The 16,855-nt window shown below is 34.3% G+C and overlaps 1 protein-coding gene across 1 annotated transcript in view; it reads right to left on the minus strand.

Moving 5' to 3' along the window:
* Positions 1-1,257: 1,257 nt before the first annotated feature.
* The window catches only part of RYR2 (ryanodine receptor 2), a 303,963-nt gene continuing 288,365 nt past the window's right edge, over positions 1,258-16,855 (minus strand). The window contains exons 95-107 of the mRNA XM_032443314.1: positions 15,753-15,839; positions 14,701-14,919; positions 12,942-13,072; positions 12,343-12,385; positions 11,438-11,571; positions 9,530-9,590; positions 8,118-8,264; positions 7,904-8,038; positions 6,664-6,820; positions 6,271-6,335; positions 4,328-4,428; positions 3,462-3,513; positions 1,258-2,577 (exon numbers count right to left, since the gene is read on the minus strand). Coding sequence (XP_032299205.1) covers positions 2,482-2,577; positions 3,462-3,513; positions 4,328-4,428; positions 6,271-6,335; positions 6,664-6,820; positions 7,904-8,038; positions 8,118-8,264; positions 9,530-9,590; positions 11,438-11,571; positions 12,343-12,385; positions 12,942-13,072; positions 14,701-14,919; positions 15,753-15,839 — 1,428 coding nt within the window. The 3' untranslated portion in view covers positions 1,258-2,481. The remainder of the gene's footprint in view (positions 2,578-3,461; positions 3,514-4,327; positions 4,429-6,270; positions 6,336-6,663; positions 6,821-7,903; positions 8,039-8,117; positions 8,265-9,529; positions 9,591-11,437; positions 11,572-12,342; positions 12,386-12,941; positions 13,073-14,700; positions 14,920-15,752; positions 15,840-16,855) is intronic.

A 16,855-nucleotide genomic window follows, 5' to 3' on the forward strand; every position in this document is an offset into this window, starting at 1 on the left:
TTTTTTTGTAACTAATAGCATTTAAAATTTTTTTTTTTTTTTTTTTTTTTTAAATTCTAAACAAACAGTACTGACTGATATCTCAGTCTAAATCATGTACCAGGTGACCTGCCTGAGTAGTATTACCCTGAGTAAACATGGATGGCCATCAGGGTAAGAAATCATATGAATTACAGGAAATACCTACTTTCAAAATGAACTGTTTTCCTATGTCACGTACTCTAAATTTCAAAGCAAGTTTCTTATCTTGAATTGGACATATTAGGCATAAAGAAAGGAGAAAAGCTTCTAATAGCAACTTTTTGTGCATTGAATCAAAGAGGAAAGGCCTTGCATCAGGAATCCAAAATTCCAGTTATTCCACATGGGGCTGCAGGACCGGGCTCCAAGGTTCTGCTAAAGCCAATTCACAACCACTTTCAGCAAGCAACACTCATCTTGCAAACTCTAACAAACCAGTTCTTAGTTGCTGGAAGTCCCTTCTGTGAAAGCTATTAATTAGCTTCATTCAATAAATACTTTTAATACTGACAAGGAAACATCTGTCTCACCAAATAATCGGTAGAAGCCATACTGAAATAGTGCAGTGCTTAATTGTTACTTTAAATGTATTTATCTCACATTACACAGCATTCAGAAGCAGTATGTTCCAGAAGCCTTGAGACACAGAAGTTCCAGTGTTGGGGCCCCCGAGAGAGGAAAGATATAGAGCTTTTGGAGAGAGTCCAGAGGAGGGCCTCTCCTCCAAGGAGAGAGATCCAAGGGCTGGAACACCTCTCCTGAGAAGACAGGCTAACAGTACCAAGCTTGTTCAGCCTGCAAAAGAGAAGTCTGTAGACCTCAGTGCACCTTTCCAATATTTAAAAGGAGTTTATAAACTTGAGGAAAATTAACTTTTTACGAGGCTAGATAGTGATAGGACAAGTGGGAATGGTTTGAAACTAAAGGAAGGTAGATTTAGATTAGATGTTGGGGGAGGGTTTTTTTTCTGAGAAAGTGGTGAGGTGCTGGAACAGGTCTTTAAGGCCAGGTTGGAAGGATCCCTGGGCAACCTGATCTAGTTCTTGATCCAGCAGCTGGCACACCTACCTGTGGCAAGGGGCTTAGAACTCAATGATCCTTGAGGTCCCCTTCAACCGAAGACATTCTATGATTCCCTGAAACAGAAGCTTAGGCCTGTGTCAAAGTGGGTGCAATTAATACAGGGATTAATAAGAAGACTCAATAAGAAAAACCTCAAATGCTCCCAAGACCATCTTGTTTCCATTCTGAATCTCTTTTTTTATTTGTAAAGACTGGCATTACAGTTGAAAAGGACTCAAAATGGAGTGACGTACACATCATTGGTGTTTTATGATGCAATTGATGGGATCCCTGAATGGATATTGCTTCAGCTTTGATTTTAAAAAATAATTTAACAAGAATATCTTCAACTCCACTATCAATCACAGGTGGCAGAAATGAAAGAAAGAAAAACAAAAGAAACCAAAACTACGATCAGATTCATAACATATACATTGTTGGCTGATGACACTTTTTTCAGATGTACAATAAAGCCCACAACACTTTATTACTATGGAGATAATTATTGTGAATGTTTTTTTTTTTCATGTTAATCAACGTACTTTTGAAGGTTGTTTCTTTGATTGTTTTAAACTTGCATAATAAACATGCAATGAAACATTTCTTGTTAAAGTGTTTTGTGTTTTTTTTGTTTTTTGTTTTTTGTTTTTTTGCAGTCTTCTCATCTTCATACAAAGATTTCATAAAGTTGCAGTGTTGTATCAGAGCATTACCAAAATAAGAGCAAAAGCTAAAGAGGAAGGTAAATGTGAACTGAACTCAATGAGAATAACCTAATCTTGTCCTGAGACACTCCAGTCTTGATAAAAAGATGTGCACAATCAAGTCCCTTCCTCCCAAACTCACCAAAATCACAAAATAAATATTAACTAGGAAGAAAAGGAAGACAGAAAGAAAAATAAAAATACAATGTCATCATGCACTCATCTTCTGCATAGCTCAACCCACATATAGTAAGGCACTATTTCCCAACAACTTTGTGTCCACAACAATCTTTTACAGTGCTCTGTGAACTACATATAGTTCCTTCCAGGATGATGAAATAAATAGATTGAATGAGTGTTGCTACTGTGTCACCCCATGTGAGACTTTATAGATAAGGGCATAATCTGGCAGTTTCAGAAAGAAGCTGACTCAAGTCTCTTCTTATGTGTGCATGTTATCTAGACGGATATTGTTTGTCTGTGCAAGTGGTTGATCTGTTTTCCAGAGTTGCTGTTGTTTTAAATTGTTCTTTACTCCAGTATTCTCAAAGCAAATACACAAGAAAATAAAAGCGCAGTTGGGTCATTAAAAACAGAGCTTTGGTGCTCCAAAACCACAGAGCTTTGGGGATTTAAGAAATCCATTGGACATTCCCAAAGGACTTGGAAAACACAAGGAAATCCTTGTCTTTGCTTAGTTAAGCTGGTCTTCATACTGTTTTCGGAAACAATCGCCTGCAGGAAAAAACTCCCAGCATCGTTCCTGATACATTTTCCACACATAGGATTCCTGAAAAAAAACAAAATTTAAGCGACTTAAATTGATTCAGTGTGAAGGAATCAAGCGTGCCCCTTCAAAAACAAACAAACAAAACAAAATATATTGCTTCCCTTCCTTGATTCTTTGGTTTCTATACATCAGTTTATAAAATCATGTTAATTTTCAGATGAGTTTAGAGTAGATTTTACATATAGTCACCTAGTCAAAAAAAAATGGAAAACACGTAGAAGACGACCAGGTCATTTCACACCCAGGAGCACTGCAAAGCTTAAGTAAAACAGGTTACAAGATCAGATACTAGCATAATATTTTCCATCACAGAAATGTGACTGAATTTCTGCATCTGTCCTTATAAAGCATGAAAAAAAAAAAAAAAAAAAAAAAAAAAAAGCATAAAATAAAATGGACTTAAAGATTTGAAAGAATATTAAACAGCAATGAAAAAAAAATTCCTCTTATTCCCAGCTTTCATTTCAAATATATGTGTAAGTTCTTTCATATTGATCTAACTAGACATGTGGATACAGAAGACCATATAACTGATTAATATTACTAAAGGTCAAATACAATAATGAGAGATTCAACAGGGGAAAAAAATGCTAATTTCACAGAGTGCTTAAATGTTTCTCATTATTTCTGTTTATAGATTCTATTTATTTTTTGTGAAAGTAATACTTCAAAAAGTTGGATCAGATAACAAAAGCATTAGAGAATTGATAATCTAAAATTAAGCAACCAAGGCCCAATAAATGTTCAGAAGAATACAATTAAGTTACTTACCATATAGAGTGCTATTCATTAGAATACTCTTAGTCATGGCAAGCCTGAATGTTTTTTATTTTAGAATCAGTTTCATTTATTAACTGTTGGTATTCAAAGAGTTGTTCACTTACCTGTCCTGTATGCTCTGTTTCATCTTTGTTAATAAGATACATCAGAAAAAATCTACAAGGAAAAAAAAAAAGAGTTGTGAATACAGTATTTGGACGCACTAGGCATTCTACAGATGCAAGGGAATTTCTCAACATGTCGTGTACAGTGAAAAAAAAGCTGTTCCTGGGTTTACAAGTTCCTAAATTATACTTATGATGATATCCTCAGACATATTAAATATACTTTCCCCGCACTTATAAAACACACTTATCATTCAATGAAAAATACGCCAAAATGCACAAGATTTCATTTGACTTGCAATAAATAACTACTTACCTTATATGAAGAATTCCTAAGCTTTCTGTAAGAAACTTTCTAGACTTTTCTTGCCTACAAACACTAACTTGGAGGTAAAGAATAGTAATCGGATTATTTTTTAAAAAATAACTAATAAAGCCATAATATAACTAAGAAATTGGGGATATTTACTAGTCACATATCAGATTTTCAGTTTTTATCTCCGAGCTCACACAAAATTGGTGTTTCACAATCAAATTGGAAAAAAATATATTGAAGTTTGTAAAGTTCCTGCTCCTACCTCCACAGAAATTCTCTCACTTCAGTAAGGAAGAGAAAAACTCAACTCTGCTAATAGCAAAAAATTTCTCTCTCACAGACTCTACTAATGGAATTTAAAGGTCTTTTCAAATCTATGAATGCAAAAAGAAAAAAATAAAATTAAATAAATAAATAAAAAGGAAATATCTCTGTTGTTCATTAAGGCAACATGAGTGCACATCAAAGCCAATCTATAATGAATCTTCTTTATGTAATAGAGTTAATCAGGGGCTTGCAGAGTTAAGAAGTTCATTTTTACTGTACTTACAAATAATTGGCCAAGTTGTGCTCCTGCAGTGTATGAGTTTCAAAGCCATGAGGCACTGTATCAAAATAGTCATTTCCTATTCCACATATAAAGCACTTTGTCTAAAAGAAAGAACACAGAACACACCAACACTTATTTATAATGCCTCTCTGCACTCCTTTGAGAAAAGACACCCCAAATGCAATAATTTTCTTCAAAATACCAATGCATCAACTATACTATAATATGCACTAAACAGAAAAACTTCTCTTTTGATGATTGAGGCTGGGTGCTTCACCTAAAATGCCCAAAGATAAAATTAACTGCTTTCAAAGTAACATATTAATGTTCAATCGACCAATAAATCCTGATACCAGTAGGTGACCAGGTATAAGGAGAATGAATGGCACTGAACAGCCAAAGCCATTTTTTTTTTCCTTTTAACACTGTCAGCAATACTCATTGTAGTGCAAGGCAGTATCTACCTTAGTGCTTGAGTTTTTAAGCTGAATATACTTTTATATTACACAACACATTAGCTCTCAACATATTTCTGATTTCTTATATTCACACTTAAATGGCAGAACAGAAAACCAGCAAGTACTGGACATTTGCACATATAGATAATCGAAGAAAAACTACACCTGAGATGAACTGTATTATCATAGTGTTAATGATGTTAGACACCTCTAGTCACAAGATTCAAAAGACTTAAATAGTCATGGATATGGAATCCATTATACTGGACAACAACAAATATTTTTTGTTGTTTATACAAGTGAAAATACACAATCTAAAGCTTAAAAGGTCATGAAAAAAATAAAAATATTGACTTTTTATTGATTTATCAGCAAAAAGCTGGCTATACTTACAAAAGGTATTAAAGAACACTAGGAACTGGCAGATAAAGCCAAAATATGCTAAGAGCAGAATTACTGTGCAGACAGAGTTTTTGCCCCATACAAGTTAAGAGCTGTCAACAGCATGCCTCTTTCATGGCGTAGACCAAAGAATGGTAAATGTTATTCAGAACCTGCATTCTAGCAGAGTTTTCTCATCAAAAGAAGTATGACCATCAGAACAAGGGAGGTGATTCTGCTCCTCTATTCTGCTCTAATGAGACCACAGCTAGAGTACTGCATCCAGTTTCAGAGAACCAACATAATGAAGACATGGAGCCATTGGAGTGGGTCCATAGAAGGGCCACAAAAATGATCAGAGGGCTGTAGCACCTCCCCTGTGAGGAGAGACTGAGAGAGCTGAGGCTCTTCAGCCTAGAGAAGAGAAGGCTCCTAGGAGATCTTACAGTGATCTTCCAGTACCTGAAGGGAGCCTACAGGAAAGCTGGGGAGGGACTTATTTTAGTGACAGGATAAGGAAAAATGGTTTTAAACTGGAAGAGGGTAGATTTAATATCTTAGGAAGAAATAAATATCTTATTTATTTTTATTTATTTATTTATTTATCTTAATTAATATAAATAATATATTAGGAAGAAATTAATATCTTAATTTCTTCCTAATATCCTAGATATTAGGAAGAAATTCTTTACTGTGAGGGTGGTGTGACACTGGAACACGTTGCCCAGAGAGGTTGTGGATGCCCCCTCCCTGGAAGCATTCAAGGCCAGTCTGGATGGGACTCTTAACAATCTGGTCTGGAGGGAGGTGCCCCCAGCCTGTAGTAGAGGGGTTAGAACAAGATGATCTTAAAGATCCCTTTTGACCCAAACCATTCTACGATTTTAGGATGAGTACTTACAACAATTAAATAAAACGGAAAATAAAAACAATAAGTAAATTCTCTCTCATTTACTTTTTCCATCAGATGAATTGAGATTTAAGAGCACTAGATTCTGTACAGAATCATGTATTTACTCTCCTTTCAGTATCACCCTTAGACTGAACACAGATGTTCAGAAAACCTGAAAAGAAGGATATAGCTCAGAAATCACATATTATTACCTCCATGTCTTCCTTAACTTGCTCTTGCTGATCTCTTAACTCACCAAAAGCATCAATGATTAACCCTAGAAATTAAGATACAATAATAATTAATGTTAGTCACTGTTAGTTGACAGAAGATAATTCTTTTTAATCACTTCTCTTGTAACATCAGTACAGGGGTATTTTAGAAGGGAAAAAGAGAAAATAGGAACTCAACTGACATCAGTGTTCTTATGTTTTTTCTGTTTCTTCTGATCCAAGCAGAGCCATCTTGGTGTGATTTACCTTATAAATCTGATTTTTGATCTGCCCTAGTGTCCCGATTTAAACTTACACATGCAATATCTGCAGCACTAAAATCTGTGTACTGTTAAATTGCGCTTTCACTCACTGCAAGCTACAAACTTATACCTTGAATAATGGCAAGCAGGATGACAATCACAAAGAAGAAGAAAGTGATGTCAAAGATAATTCGATAGATTTCATATTCATCTCCTGCTGGATCCTCTATTTCATCACCAATGCCTCCACCTGCACGCACTCCAACATACATGTGAAACATGTAGCACTAAAAAAAAAAAAAAGAAAAAGAAAAAAGGCTAAAAAGTTTTCTTCATCTGCAATTTAAAACATCCACTATAGCAAATTCAGTAATTAGCAGAACTGTTGAACATTTTAGCATTTTAACTCATGTCCCAATTCAAAAAGGTTTCAGCATGCAGTAATGTAGTACATATCACTGCCATCAAATTCACCCCCTTTTTCCACCCCTAGGACTAGAATGAGTGGTCTGAAGTCGCACTGGGGGAGGTTCAGGTTGGATAGCTGTAAAAATTTCTTCTCTGACAGAGTGGTCAGGCCCTGGAATGGGCTGCCGAGGGATGTGGTAGAGATACCATCCCTGGAGGTGTTCCAGAAACATTTAGATGTTGTATTGAGGGACACAGTTTAATGGGAAATATTGGTGGTAGGTGGATGGATGGATGGACTGAATGACCTTGGAGGTCTTTTCCAACCTTGTTGTTCCTATGAAATTCCCAGGAAGTAGTTCAGTTTGCATTACATTAAACATACATTTGATTTTGTTCTAGGTTACTTTTAGACTGATCTTAATAGTAATACATCTTAGATATCTGTGAGGTTTAAGCTCTAATTACTGTCCAAAGCCTGGCACCATCTCAGAATGTAAGAAGTAATTTTCAGTAACAGAATAGTGAAATGAAGATAATCTCAATGACTCCTGGTAAAAGAAAGTACTGGATTTTAAAAATTAAACCATAATTTCAGAATTTAAATTACTTATGAAATTCCTTGCCTGTAACTGATCATCCTCCTGAATGACCTACAGAACCTAAAGATTCAGCTCTTTAACTGACTGAGATTGTGGCTTTAATTGGTTTTCATTTTTGAAGAAACTATGATAAAGAATACTATCATGTTTATATCATCAGTTTAAAGAAGCATTTGTTTAACATGCACAAGGAATATCTGGTTGTTCAAGGGATGTTCATTAATTTATTTACTTCGCTTACATTTGTCTTTCTGTTGATGGCCAATAATAATGTAATATTGTTCTATGAACAGGAATTACATAAAGGAGAAAGACAAAAAAAAAAAAAAAAAAAAAAGTAGAAAGCAAACTAAGACTTACTGTCAGCATGTCATCACATTTCATATCTGGCATATCACCATCTTCACTTTTGTTGTAGAACTTTCGGAAAAAATTGAATGCCACTACTGTGTACAAGTAAACCACTACAGCCAGTAATCCCACTGTTAGGACAAGCTGGAAAAAAGTACAATTATAGTTGTCTTCCTAGAAGGTCTTCTGAACAGACCAATGAAAAAAAGATGACACTTGATACCTGTTTGCCATTGTGGGTCACTGATGAGAGAATAGTTCGCAATGTCTTGAATCCCATAGCAATGTCCAGCAGATGAGCAGCAAAAAAGAAATTGTTGTAGTGCCCAAGGATAGACATAGTTGTGTACCAAGCTAAGTAAAGGAAAGACTAACAGAAAAAACAACTACATTACAGAATAAAATGACGATCATGTCTAACTTATTTCACAGTGCTAATGAAAAGAAAAAATTGCTTGAACATGCTTTCCAACTAAATAGAAAATTGTGACTCTTACAGAATTTTTGAGAAATTTTCTTTTGTTCAAAAATATGATATCTGCTAATGCAGAGTCAAGAAAAGGTCAAAATCGACAAATTCCACATTTCAATTTTGAAAAATTCATTTTGACATGATTTTTTTTATTTTAAATTGTTTACCTTTAAATATAGTTACACTAAGGAGGTTACTGACACACAAAAGAATAAAAGGTAATTCCCAAATCAATTCAAAACACTAAAACTGCTACTTAACTGTGTAATACAATTTATTGTTTACTACTCCTACAAATGTTCATTTCACTTTTTCTTCTATCATTTCATTTTTATTGGACTAAAAGCCAAGTATGTACTTACAAGAGAAATTTCAGACACTCTGCTAGAGGAAACATAATCCTGAACAAACTCAAACTCTTTACAGGTCATGCATTCTGTGGACTTGGTGAATTCCCATCCCAACTTCAAACTGCAAATTTCAGTCTTCCTGATTGAAGACAGATTACATCTTCATTCTCCAGCAGTCCTTGTTCCAAAATTTGTTACCCAACAATTTTTGCACCAGAAAAATTAGCTGAGACAGGTGAACCACGATCATGAGACCGTTTGCATTCATAAGATGAGCAATATTTTAAACCGTGAGATATTTAAATGGCCTTGTTTATCATTCCTTTTTTAAGACTCATTTTTCGAATGAGTAAAATCATTTGCCTCATTCTGCGTCAAATCCTACTAACAGCTTCAGTGATATAAATTACAGTAATTCCACAAACATTAACTATACTGATATGACTGGTCCAGAAATATTCAAGTGACTTCAGGTGTAAAGATTATGAACAGCATGAAAAAATTTAATTGGAACGTATACAGATATTTTCCCAATTTTACAGCACAATACTTGCTTATTCCTCATGAATAAATAAATAGTTCAAAATGGTAGAAGCAGGAGGGAGTAAAACAAACTGAGATTCTTAATACTAAAGTAAACAGGGTAAAGATTTGGACATTCTCCTTTCAAACATCCCAGATCTTTACGTAGTCAATTAAATATAATTCAGAATATTTCATATGCTCTCTGAAGCACTTCAAGTTAGGATGGGTATATTTTTAAGAAGGTATAAGTGTGTGCATTTATACACATTTATATACTGATAAACTTACATTATCAGTGAAAACAACTCCTAATTTCCACATCTGATACTTAACATCAATGGAGTTTAGCCTGTAAAAATAAATCAATCACATTTTATATAAGAACAATATAAGAATTTATGCAACACAATTTACAGGAAGAGTATTATAAACACAGGACATTTCAGCTGATTTATTTCTCTCAAGCTGAAATACATAAGAACCTTTTCCTACTTTACTTTGACTCTGGAACGAACCTACTTGAAACAAAAGCAGAAAAAAAAAATACTTCACACTATTTTAGAGTCATCAGACCTGGAACTGATCAATGTCTGCATTGCAAAGTCATTCTGTCATAGAGGAACTTATCTGCTAACACTGAACCCAACTGAGCTTGAGGACTGCTTCTACTGATTCTACACTCTTCATTCTGCTGTAAATATTTAAATGCTGGATCTACTGGATGCTTGAGTTTGGGTAGATTCATACATGTTCAGTTTTTAACCTGGTATAAAGTAGATAAATGTAAATTTCTGAAGAATGTGATTTTCTGCAAATCTCTGTCACAGCTGTTTATCTTCTCACAGCTCATTCAGCTGCTATAAGTATAGAAAGATTTCTCCAAGGAGGGTATGAAAGATGCCATTAAATCATAATTTATTTTTCTTGCTGTTAATGTATACGACATAAAACAGACATTCAGAATCTAACAGAAAGGTATAATTCTAAAAGAAGCATTTAATCAGTCTCCTCCCACTACCTCATTCTGGTCTCTCTTTTTCCAAGAATATCAATAGAATTATTATTTTAATTTTCTTCCTAAGTAAGAGTCATGAATACACAGGGAAGATTAGGCAGTTTCACTGTCTTTTTCAATCAATAATAACAAAACAAAACAACAACAACAAAAATCAAAAAGAAAAAAAGAATGAAAGAATATTTTCTAAATCCAAATATGCGTTCTCCTGCTGAACAGTAAAAAGGCAGGAAAGAAAGTTTTCTGAAAAGTAATTCTGCCACATGATTAAATTGTATTGCTATGCCACAGAGCCTTTGGATCCCAACACTACAGTTTTGATTGTTTAGTGGGATTCCTCTTTCTTGCTTTTACTCTTCCAGGTTTATTCTTCAGTTTCATCTTTACAAAAACAGCCCTTTCCAGAAAGCAATTCTTATGTACTAGCAGCCCTGCTATTTCATATAATTTTTGTAAATACATTGGTAAGTGCTACTATTACAGAATAAATTTGTCCTTACATTATAATCTCTATAGCGTTAAAAGTGTTCTACAAAAACTGAGGGTATCTCTTCATCTCTTCTGTAAGAATGCAAATGATTACTATTACTCTGACTACTTCAATGTCTGGGAGACTCTTCTCATGTCTGGCAAGTACAGACAAGTATGTAGTTTAGGGAAAACAAATTATGAGAAGATGTGCAAACTAATAATCATCGAACTTCCAAGATTTTACTAGTCACAATCAACATCACTTTAATATATTCCACCATTTCCTTGAAACCAAAATGTATAGTGTCAATTTTCTCCTTTCATTCTGTATTAGCTGAAAAATAAAAAATGTGAGTTTCTAGTCCAGCTAGATCAACACTATTAGAACAGAAATAATGTGATGCTTTCAAGAAGCTGTGCATTAGCTTGAATCTTCATACATAAGAGGATTCTTTTTTATAAAAACTCTATAATGAATTATTTCACAATTAATGAATAATTTCACAAATTAATTCAATTTGCAAATTGTTCTATCTGATATAGCCATTTTTTTAATACAGAAGTCATGCAGTAAGGAAATTAAAACTTAAATGACAAACTTTGAGTTCACAGTTTTAACCACCTACAAAAAACACCACAAAAAGCCCTCAAAACACATCAAAATAAACAAACAAAAACCAAACAAATCCAAACAAGAAGCAAATACTTACACAGCAGATAAGGAGCTATCCTTCTTTGGTTTCTTCTTTTCTCTAGCATCGCTAAAATCGAGAGCAGCTTTGTCCATTCCTAGTAACTCACTGATTCTGTCTCGGCCATAGAACTCACCGTATTTATCCATGACCTAAAGTTAGGAGGAACATTCAAGAGAAGCAGTGGGTAGAAGTTTGGTTTCTGAAGACAAGAAATTTAACACGCATCATCTTTTTCATTTGTTTGTTTCTATCTATCATATAATTTAGTAATATTTCCTGCTTAATATCAATCACTTCGATAGATCCAGGAAGGCTTGACAAAAATGAGATGTTTCATTTAATGAATACAGGAAAACAACTCAGCAGAAACAGGATAACTAAATTGTCACAGGCAAATAAAAAAAACCAAACACATCAAAACACATATTTAGCTCACACAGGCAAAAGATGTTTTGACTATTCATGAAAAACTCATTAAAGTAAGATTTCTTGTCGGAAGTATTTGACCTTTACACATTATTTTAAGATACAAAGTACAGAAAAAATATCATTTAAATTTTCTTTAAATAGCTTAAATATCCCTGATTTTTCTTTAAGGGAAATACTTCAAAAGTGAAAAAGATATGATAAATGTCCTCACTTACTAACTAGCAACATTGCATAATTTTACAATTTGATGATAGTTAATAATGCAGCAAATAAAATAATATAGATAGAGTATGTAGGAATCAGAAGATCTCTAACAAAAAGATTATAACTGAATGACTCCCAAAGGTGAGAGATGATATTTTACCAGAATTGTGTGTATAATTAGAATGGTTTATATGGAAATACATATACTGAATCAAAATTTTATTTGAAGAAATGTGGAGTACACAAAAAAAAAAATAATTAAAAAAAAAAATAATAATAAGCCTCACCTTTCTTTTCACAAATTTGTCCCAATAGTTGTTTGGAAAAGACCTGAAAAACACATGTGAAAAAAAGAGCACATTTTAGATGGCTCTGAAGAGATAGGTTACTTACTGTGATACAGAAATTATATACTGATTTTTTTTCGAAGACTGTTGTTACTATCACCTGGCAATCCAGGTAGTCACTGCAATGAAAGGCACTAAATGGTGCTGAGCCTATCACACTAGCATGTCTGCAAAAAGACAACTGAGCTGATGGCAACCAGACAAGTCTCCAAAGCATTTGGAGTCACATAATTACAAGAGGCAAAGAGTCAGACTTTTAAATATATTCCCAAAAGAGAGACTTCAAGAGCCAATAAAAGTATCCAAGCCATAGCTCACTCGAACTGACAGCAATAAACAATCATCACTGTGCTTGTCAAAACAAATTACTTGGTATTTTCTTCTCCTTAATATGTAAGCTGCTCCAAGACAGAGAAAAATAAAGGGTGACGATTACCTCCCTTGTTGTGCTGGTCACTCCTTTCTTCATGCAGCTCAAAAGTAAATAACAATAAAAAAGAATAATTCCTTACAAAACTATAGACTAAGCAAAAACTCACTGTGTGTTTATAACCAGGCGATCCCACTGTCCTTTAATATCATCTTCAGAGGGTTGTTCAGTTATGTATAATCCATCAAATTCCAGCTTCCTAGCTACCTCCTTTTCTCTCTTAAAAATTACCAGTGGGACCTGCAGTTGAAAAACGTATCAGAAAATAGTAAAAAATGCAATGAGATATCTGAAAACTCAGATAAAAGGCTGTTTCTTTAGAAAAATTAAATATGCAAACTGAACATGTATAAAATAATAGTCCAAAAAATTAAAAGAATTGACAACTGCCCAGAACACTCTGAGGTAAAGATGCACATGGACCAGTTAGTTCAAGAATCACTGAATTAAGAATCTTTGCACAGCTATAATAAGATGGCAAAAAAAAAGTGAATGTCCTTCCAATAAAAATGGTTGCATGATTCCACAGAACTATTAGAATTACTAATACAAAAAGAGAGATAAAATAAATATAACAAATTATATATCCTAAAATCCCTAGAAATTCTAGTTCTAAAATATTAATTTGGGATCAGACTTTTGGATTGCATTCTGGCACCTGAAGGTGTTAGACATTTCCTTTCATTTGTTAAAGAATTCTTGAAGTTTCACAGCACAGAGAACAGATTGTGAGCAGTTAAAATTAAAATCCTTAAACACTGTTCACATTCTGTGCATTTGATTTGTTATCTGTGCTTCTTTGCCAGGAAAGACACCTGAACAGCAAGGATCAAGCTTTTCTTACAACTCATTGTTGTGTTCTGGATGACAATCAAAAGTACATTCTGAGAAGGGAGATGTAACTAGCGGTCTCGGTAGAGCGTTTTTTACTTAGAAGTCTGTTTCCAATGGAAATGCATGCTTTACTTTGTTAACACTTATAGTGGATTGTTTCATTGGGTTTTTATTTTGAAAATAAATACTGCTGTAATTACTTAACAGGTTTTCAAAATGCATCCACGTTGCAATGACCAGTATGACTGTTCACAGCTATACTGAAAAAATAACAATGAAAAGTAGACTAAATTAAGATTATCATTGTATTACATACAATAACAACAGTACTGATCTTATTTTCATAGAACTAATTGAGAAAACTATAGCAGATTTCAAGTGGAACACTCTCCAGAAACAAATGTACATAGAATTGCAGTTAAAAATATTTTTAATACCGAAATCAATGCATCTCCAAAGACAGAGACTGAAACCACATTTGGTCCTTTCCTCATTTTCAGATTTGGAAAGAATGTAATTATTATCATTATTTGTTATAAAGAATGCTCATCACTTCCAGTCAAAAAATAAATGCAGTTGTAAAGAACACTGTGGGACAAGAGGATAATAAGCTGTGAAGTAGAAGAGGACATCTCCATACCCAGAAATCTGAGACTTCACTGTTCATGCTAACCAGTGAAACATGAAAATGTTTTTAGAATTTACTGATCTGCAGAGAAACTTAGAGTGGAAAATCAAACAATGCTAGACAGTCACAAGAATTTCCTGCTACACTTGCTGGCCTGATGTGGTAACTGTGGAAACACTGAACTTATGATCCAATGCCAGACCAGCAATTTAGGCTCTGGCCTGGAATCTTCTGAATTCACAATTCACCTAATTCAGTTGTTGTTGTAGATTACAATAGCAGAACAGTATTCATATGATTTCTCAACTTGTTTAAGAAAAGGAGCTACAACTTTGTTTCAACCTATGCTACTCAGTGGATAAAAAGTTGGCAGCTAGCAGAAAACACAGTGATTAGTTTTTCTTACTTTCAAACAGTAGTATCCAATGATGCAGAAGAATGAGATGACTGTGTGCAAGATGGCCAAAATTCGCAGTGTGGGCTCCATGTAGCCACTGCTTTCTTCCAGGACATAATGCACGGCAATGACCCTCTGGCTGTCACTCGCCAAGCTGTCCAACTTCATACTTTCTCCAGTAGACACTACAGGAATTTCCTTTTCTTCTGTCACAGCAGAGGTGGAGACCTGTTTAAATCACTTAAATCTTAATATTACAGGTGTATTCCTTTGACAGATGTTTCATACTACTACAAGCTAAATAGTACAACTGAAAACAATCCCATTAAGGACAACAGAATTGTGAGGAAATCTTCCCACCTGCCTTCCCCCCCCCCCCCCCCCCCCCAAAAAAAAAAAAAAATGTTCACAGATAATATTTCACAGAGACCACTTTATCTTGTTACACTAACCTATGACAACGTTGATTTTCTTTTACACTTTTCCCTTTGCAAGTGTGGGCCATGCTGAATTTATCACCTTGAATTCAAGAAAGGGCATGGTCCACCTGGAAAAAACTCCATGAACTCCTGACACTGCTGCGTGCAATCTTTACGAGCAGAGTTGTTCCAAGAACTGAAAAATCTTGATTTCTATAATATTTACTACAGGCCTTGACAAAGGTTATCCATGACATTCTACACAGCTGTACTCACTCTCTCAGGGGAGCGTGAGGACACAGGAAGACATCTCAGCTGAGGTGTATTAAACTAAGTTGCCAGTGAAAATTGGAGTTGGCTGAGTCACTGTACACATGTATGAAATGGAGCATCTGAGGCAGAGATACTTTTACTCTGCTGCATTTGTCACAGCACAGAACTCAGGAAATAGCCATTTCCGTGTTTCATGCAAACACATCGCTGTTAGATCTCTGAAGTATCAGTCTGAAGAAGGTATTTACTCTGTTAGGTTGGCAGTTTTTGGTGGTTTTTTTTTGTTTGTTTTTTACAGTAGGACACAGTCTAAAAAGCCTGAATGTTTTTCAGAATGCAGCTTTAAAAGCAACAGCGTGATGAACATACCTTATAGAAAAGCAGGATGAAGTTGATGGCAAAGGCAACAAATAACGCCAACATCCTCATGTTATAAAAGTTTCGAGCAAAATAGTTCTGAAAACATAAATAAAGCTTAAATACACCCTTGCCTCATAATGATACCACAGTCATGAATTTCATTTTTAAGCATTATTTTAGGGAAATTAAGCTACACAACTAATACAATATCAATAGTGTAATGAACGTTCAGTCCCACTCTGAAAAAGAAATTATTTTTTCACACTGCTTCAGAATTTCCCATGATTTCAGCCAGACTATACTAGTATGTAGGATATGAGCCATGCTCATTTTCTTTAGTGCCTTCCATGTCAGAAGACTGGAAAATTATGCATTAAGTAAACTTTCCATGTTTTTCTATCCCTTCTGATTTTAAAAACATCAAAAATTAAAGTTGAAGCACATGAAACAGTGAGAGAAATCTCGTTCCAGTGAGCAAATTCTTGCTTAAACCTATGTTCTATGGTGGACTGAATATTTAAGTTTCAAAACAATATCTAAATTTATAGTCATTTCATCTTGTCAATTGGGCCACTTCGTTTTAAAGAAGTTTCACAAAATACATCATGAATCACCTTCAAAGTTTCTAACTGTACCTTTCCAATTGTCTATAAAATAACAGTTTAAAAAATGAATAAATTAACAGTTTAAAAAAAAGCAAAAATCTCAAGGGTTCAAAATAGTGCTATTAGAAAACCAGAAAAAAATTGAAGAAAATGTACTCATAATTTTGCAAATGCATTTCCTTTACCCACATAACTCTTACCACTTACTTCTCATCATATAATTAGTTAACACTAAGAAGTCTGCACATAAACAAGCACTTTTAAAAGAAGGCGACATTATCTTTCTGAGAGGTTATCTTTGCCAGTTGTAACATTTTTTTGATGTAGGTCACTGCATATTCCCAGTATACTAATATTCTTCCATTTGCTTTTTACAACCTGGGAAATGGCTATTTTTCACGGTTTTGACTGGGATTTCAGAGATTCTTAAGATGCTCTATTCAGTATATTTTTACTAAAATAGTGGTGACAGAACACTGATGTTTTTAGCTGTTCGTAAGCAGCGCT

This window comes from Coturnix japonica, chromosome 3 (genome assembly GCF_001577835.2).
Source record: "Coturnix japonica isolate 7356 chromosome 3, Coturnix japonica 2.1, whole genome shotgun sequence".
In the NCBI taxonomy this organism is placed as follows: Eukaryota; Metazoa; Chordata; class Aves; order Galliformes; family Phasianidae; genus Coturnix; species Coturnix japonica.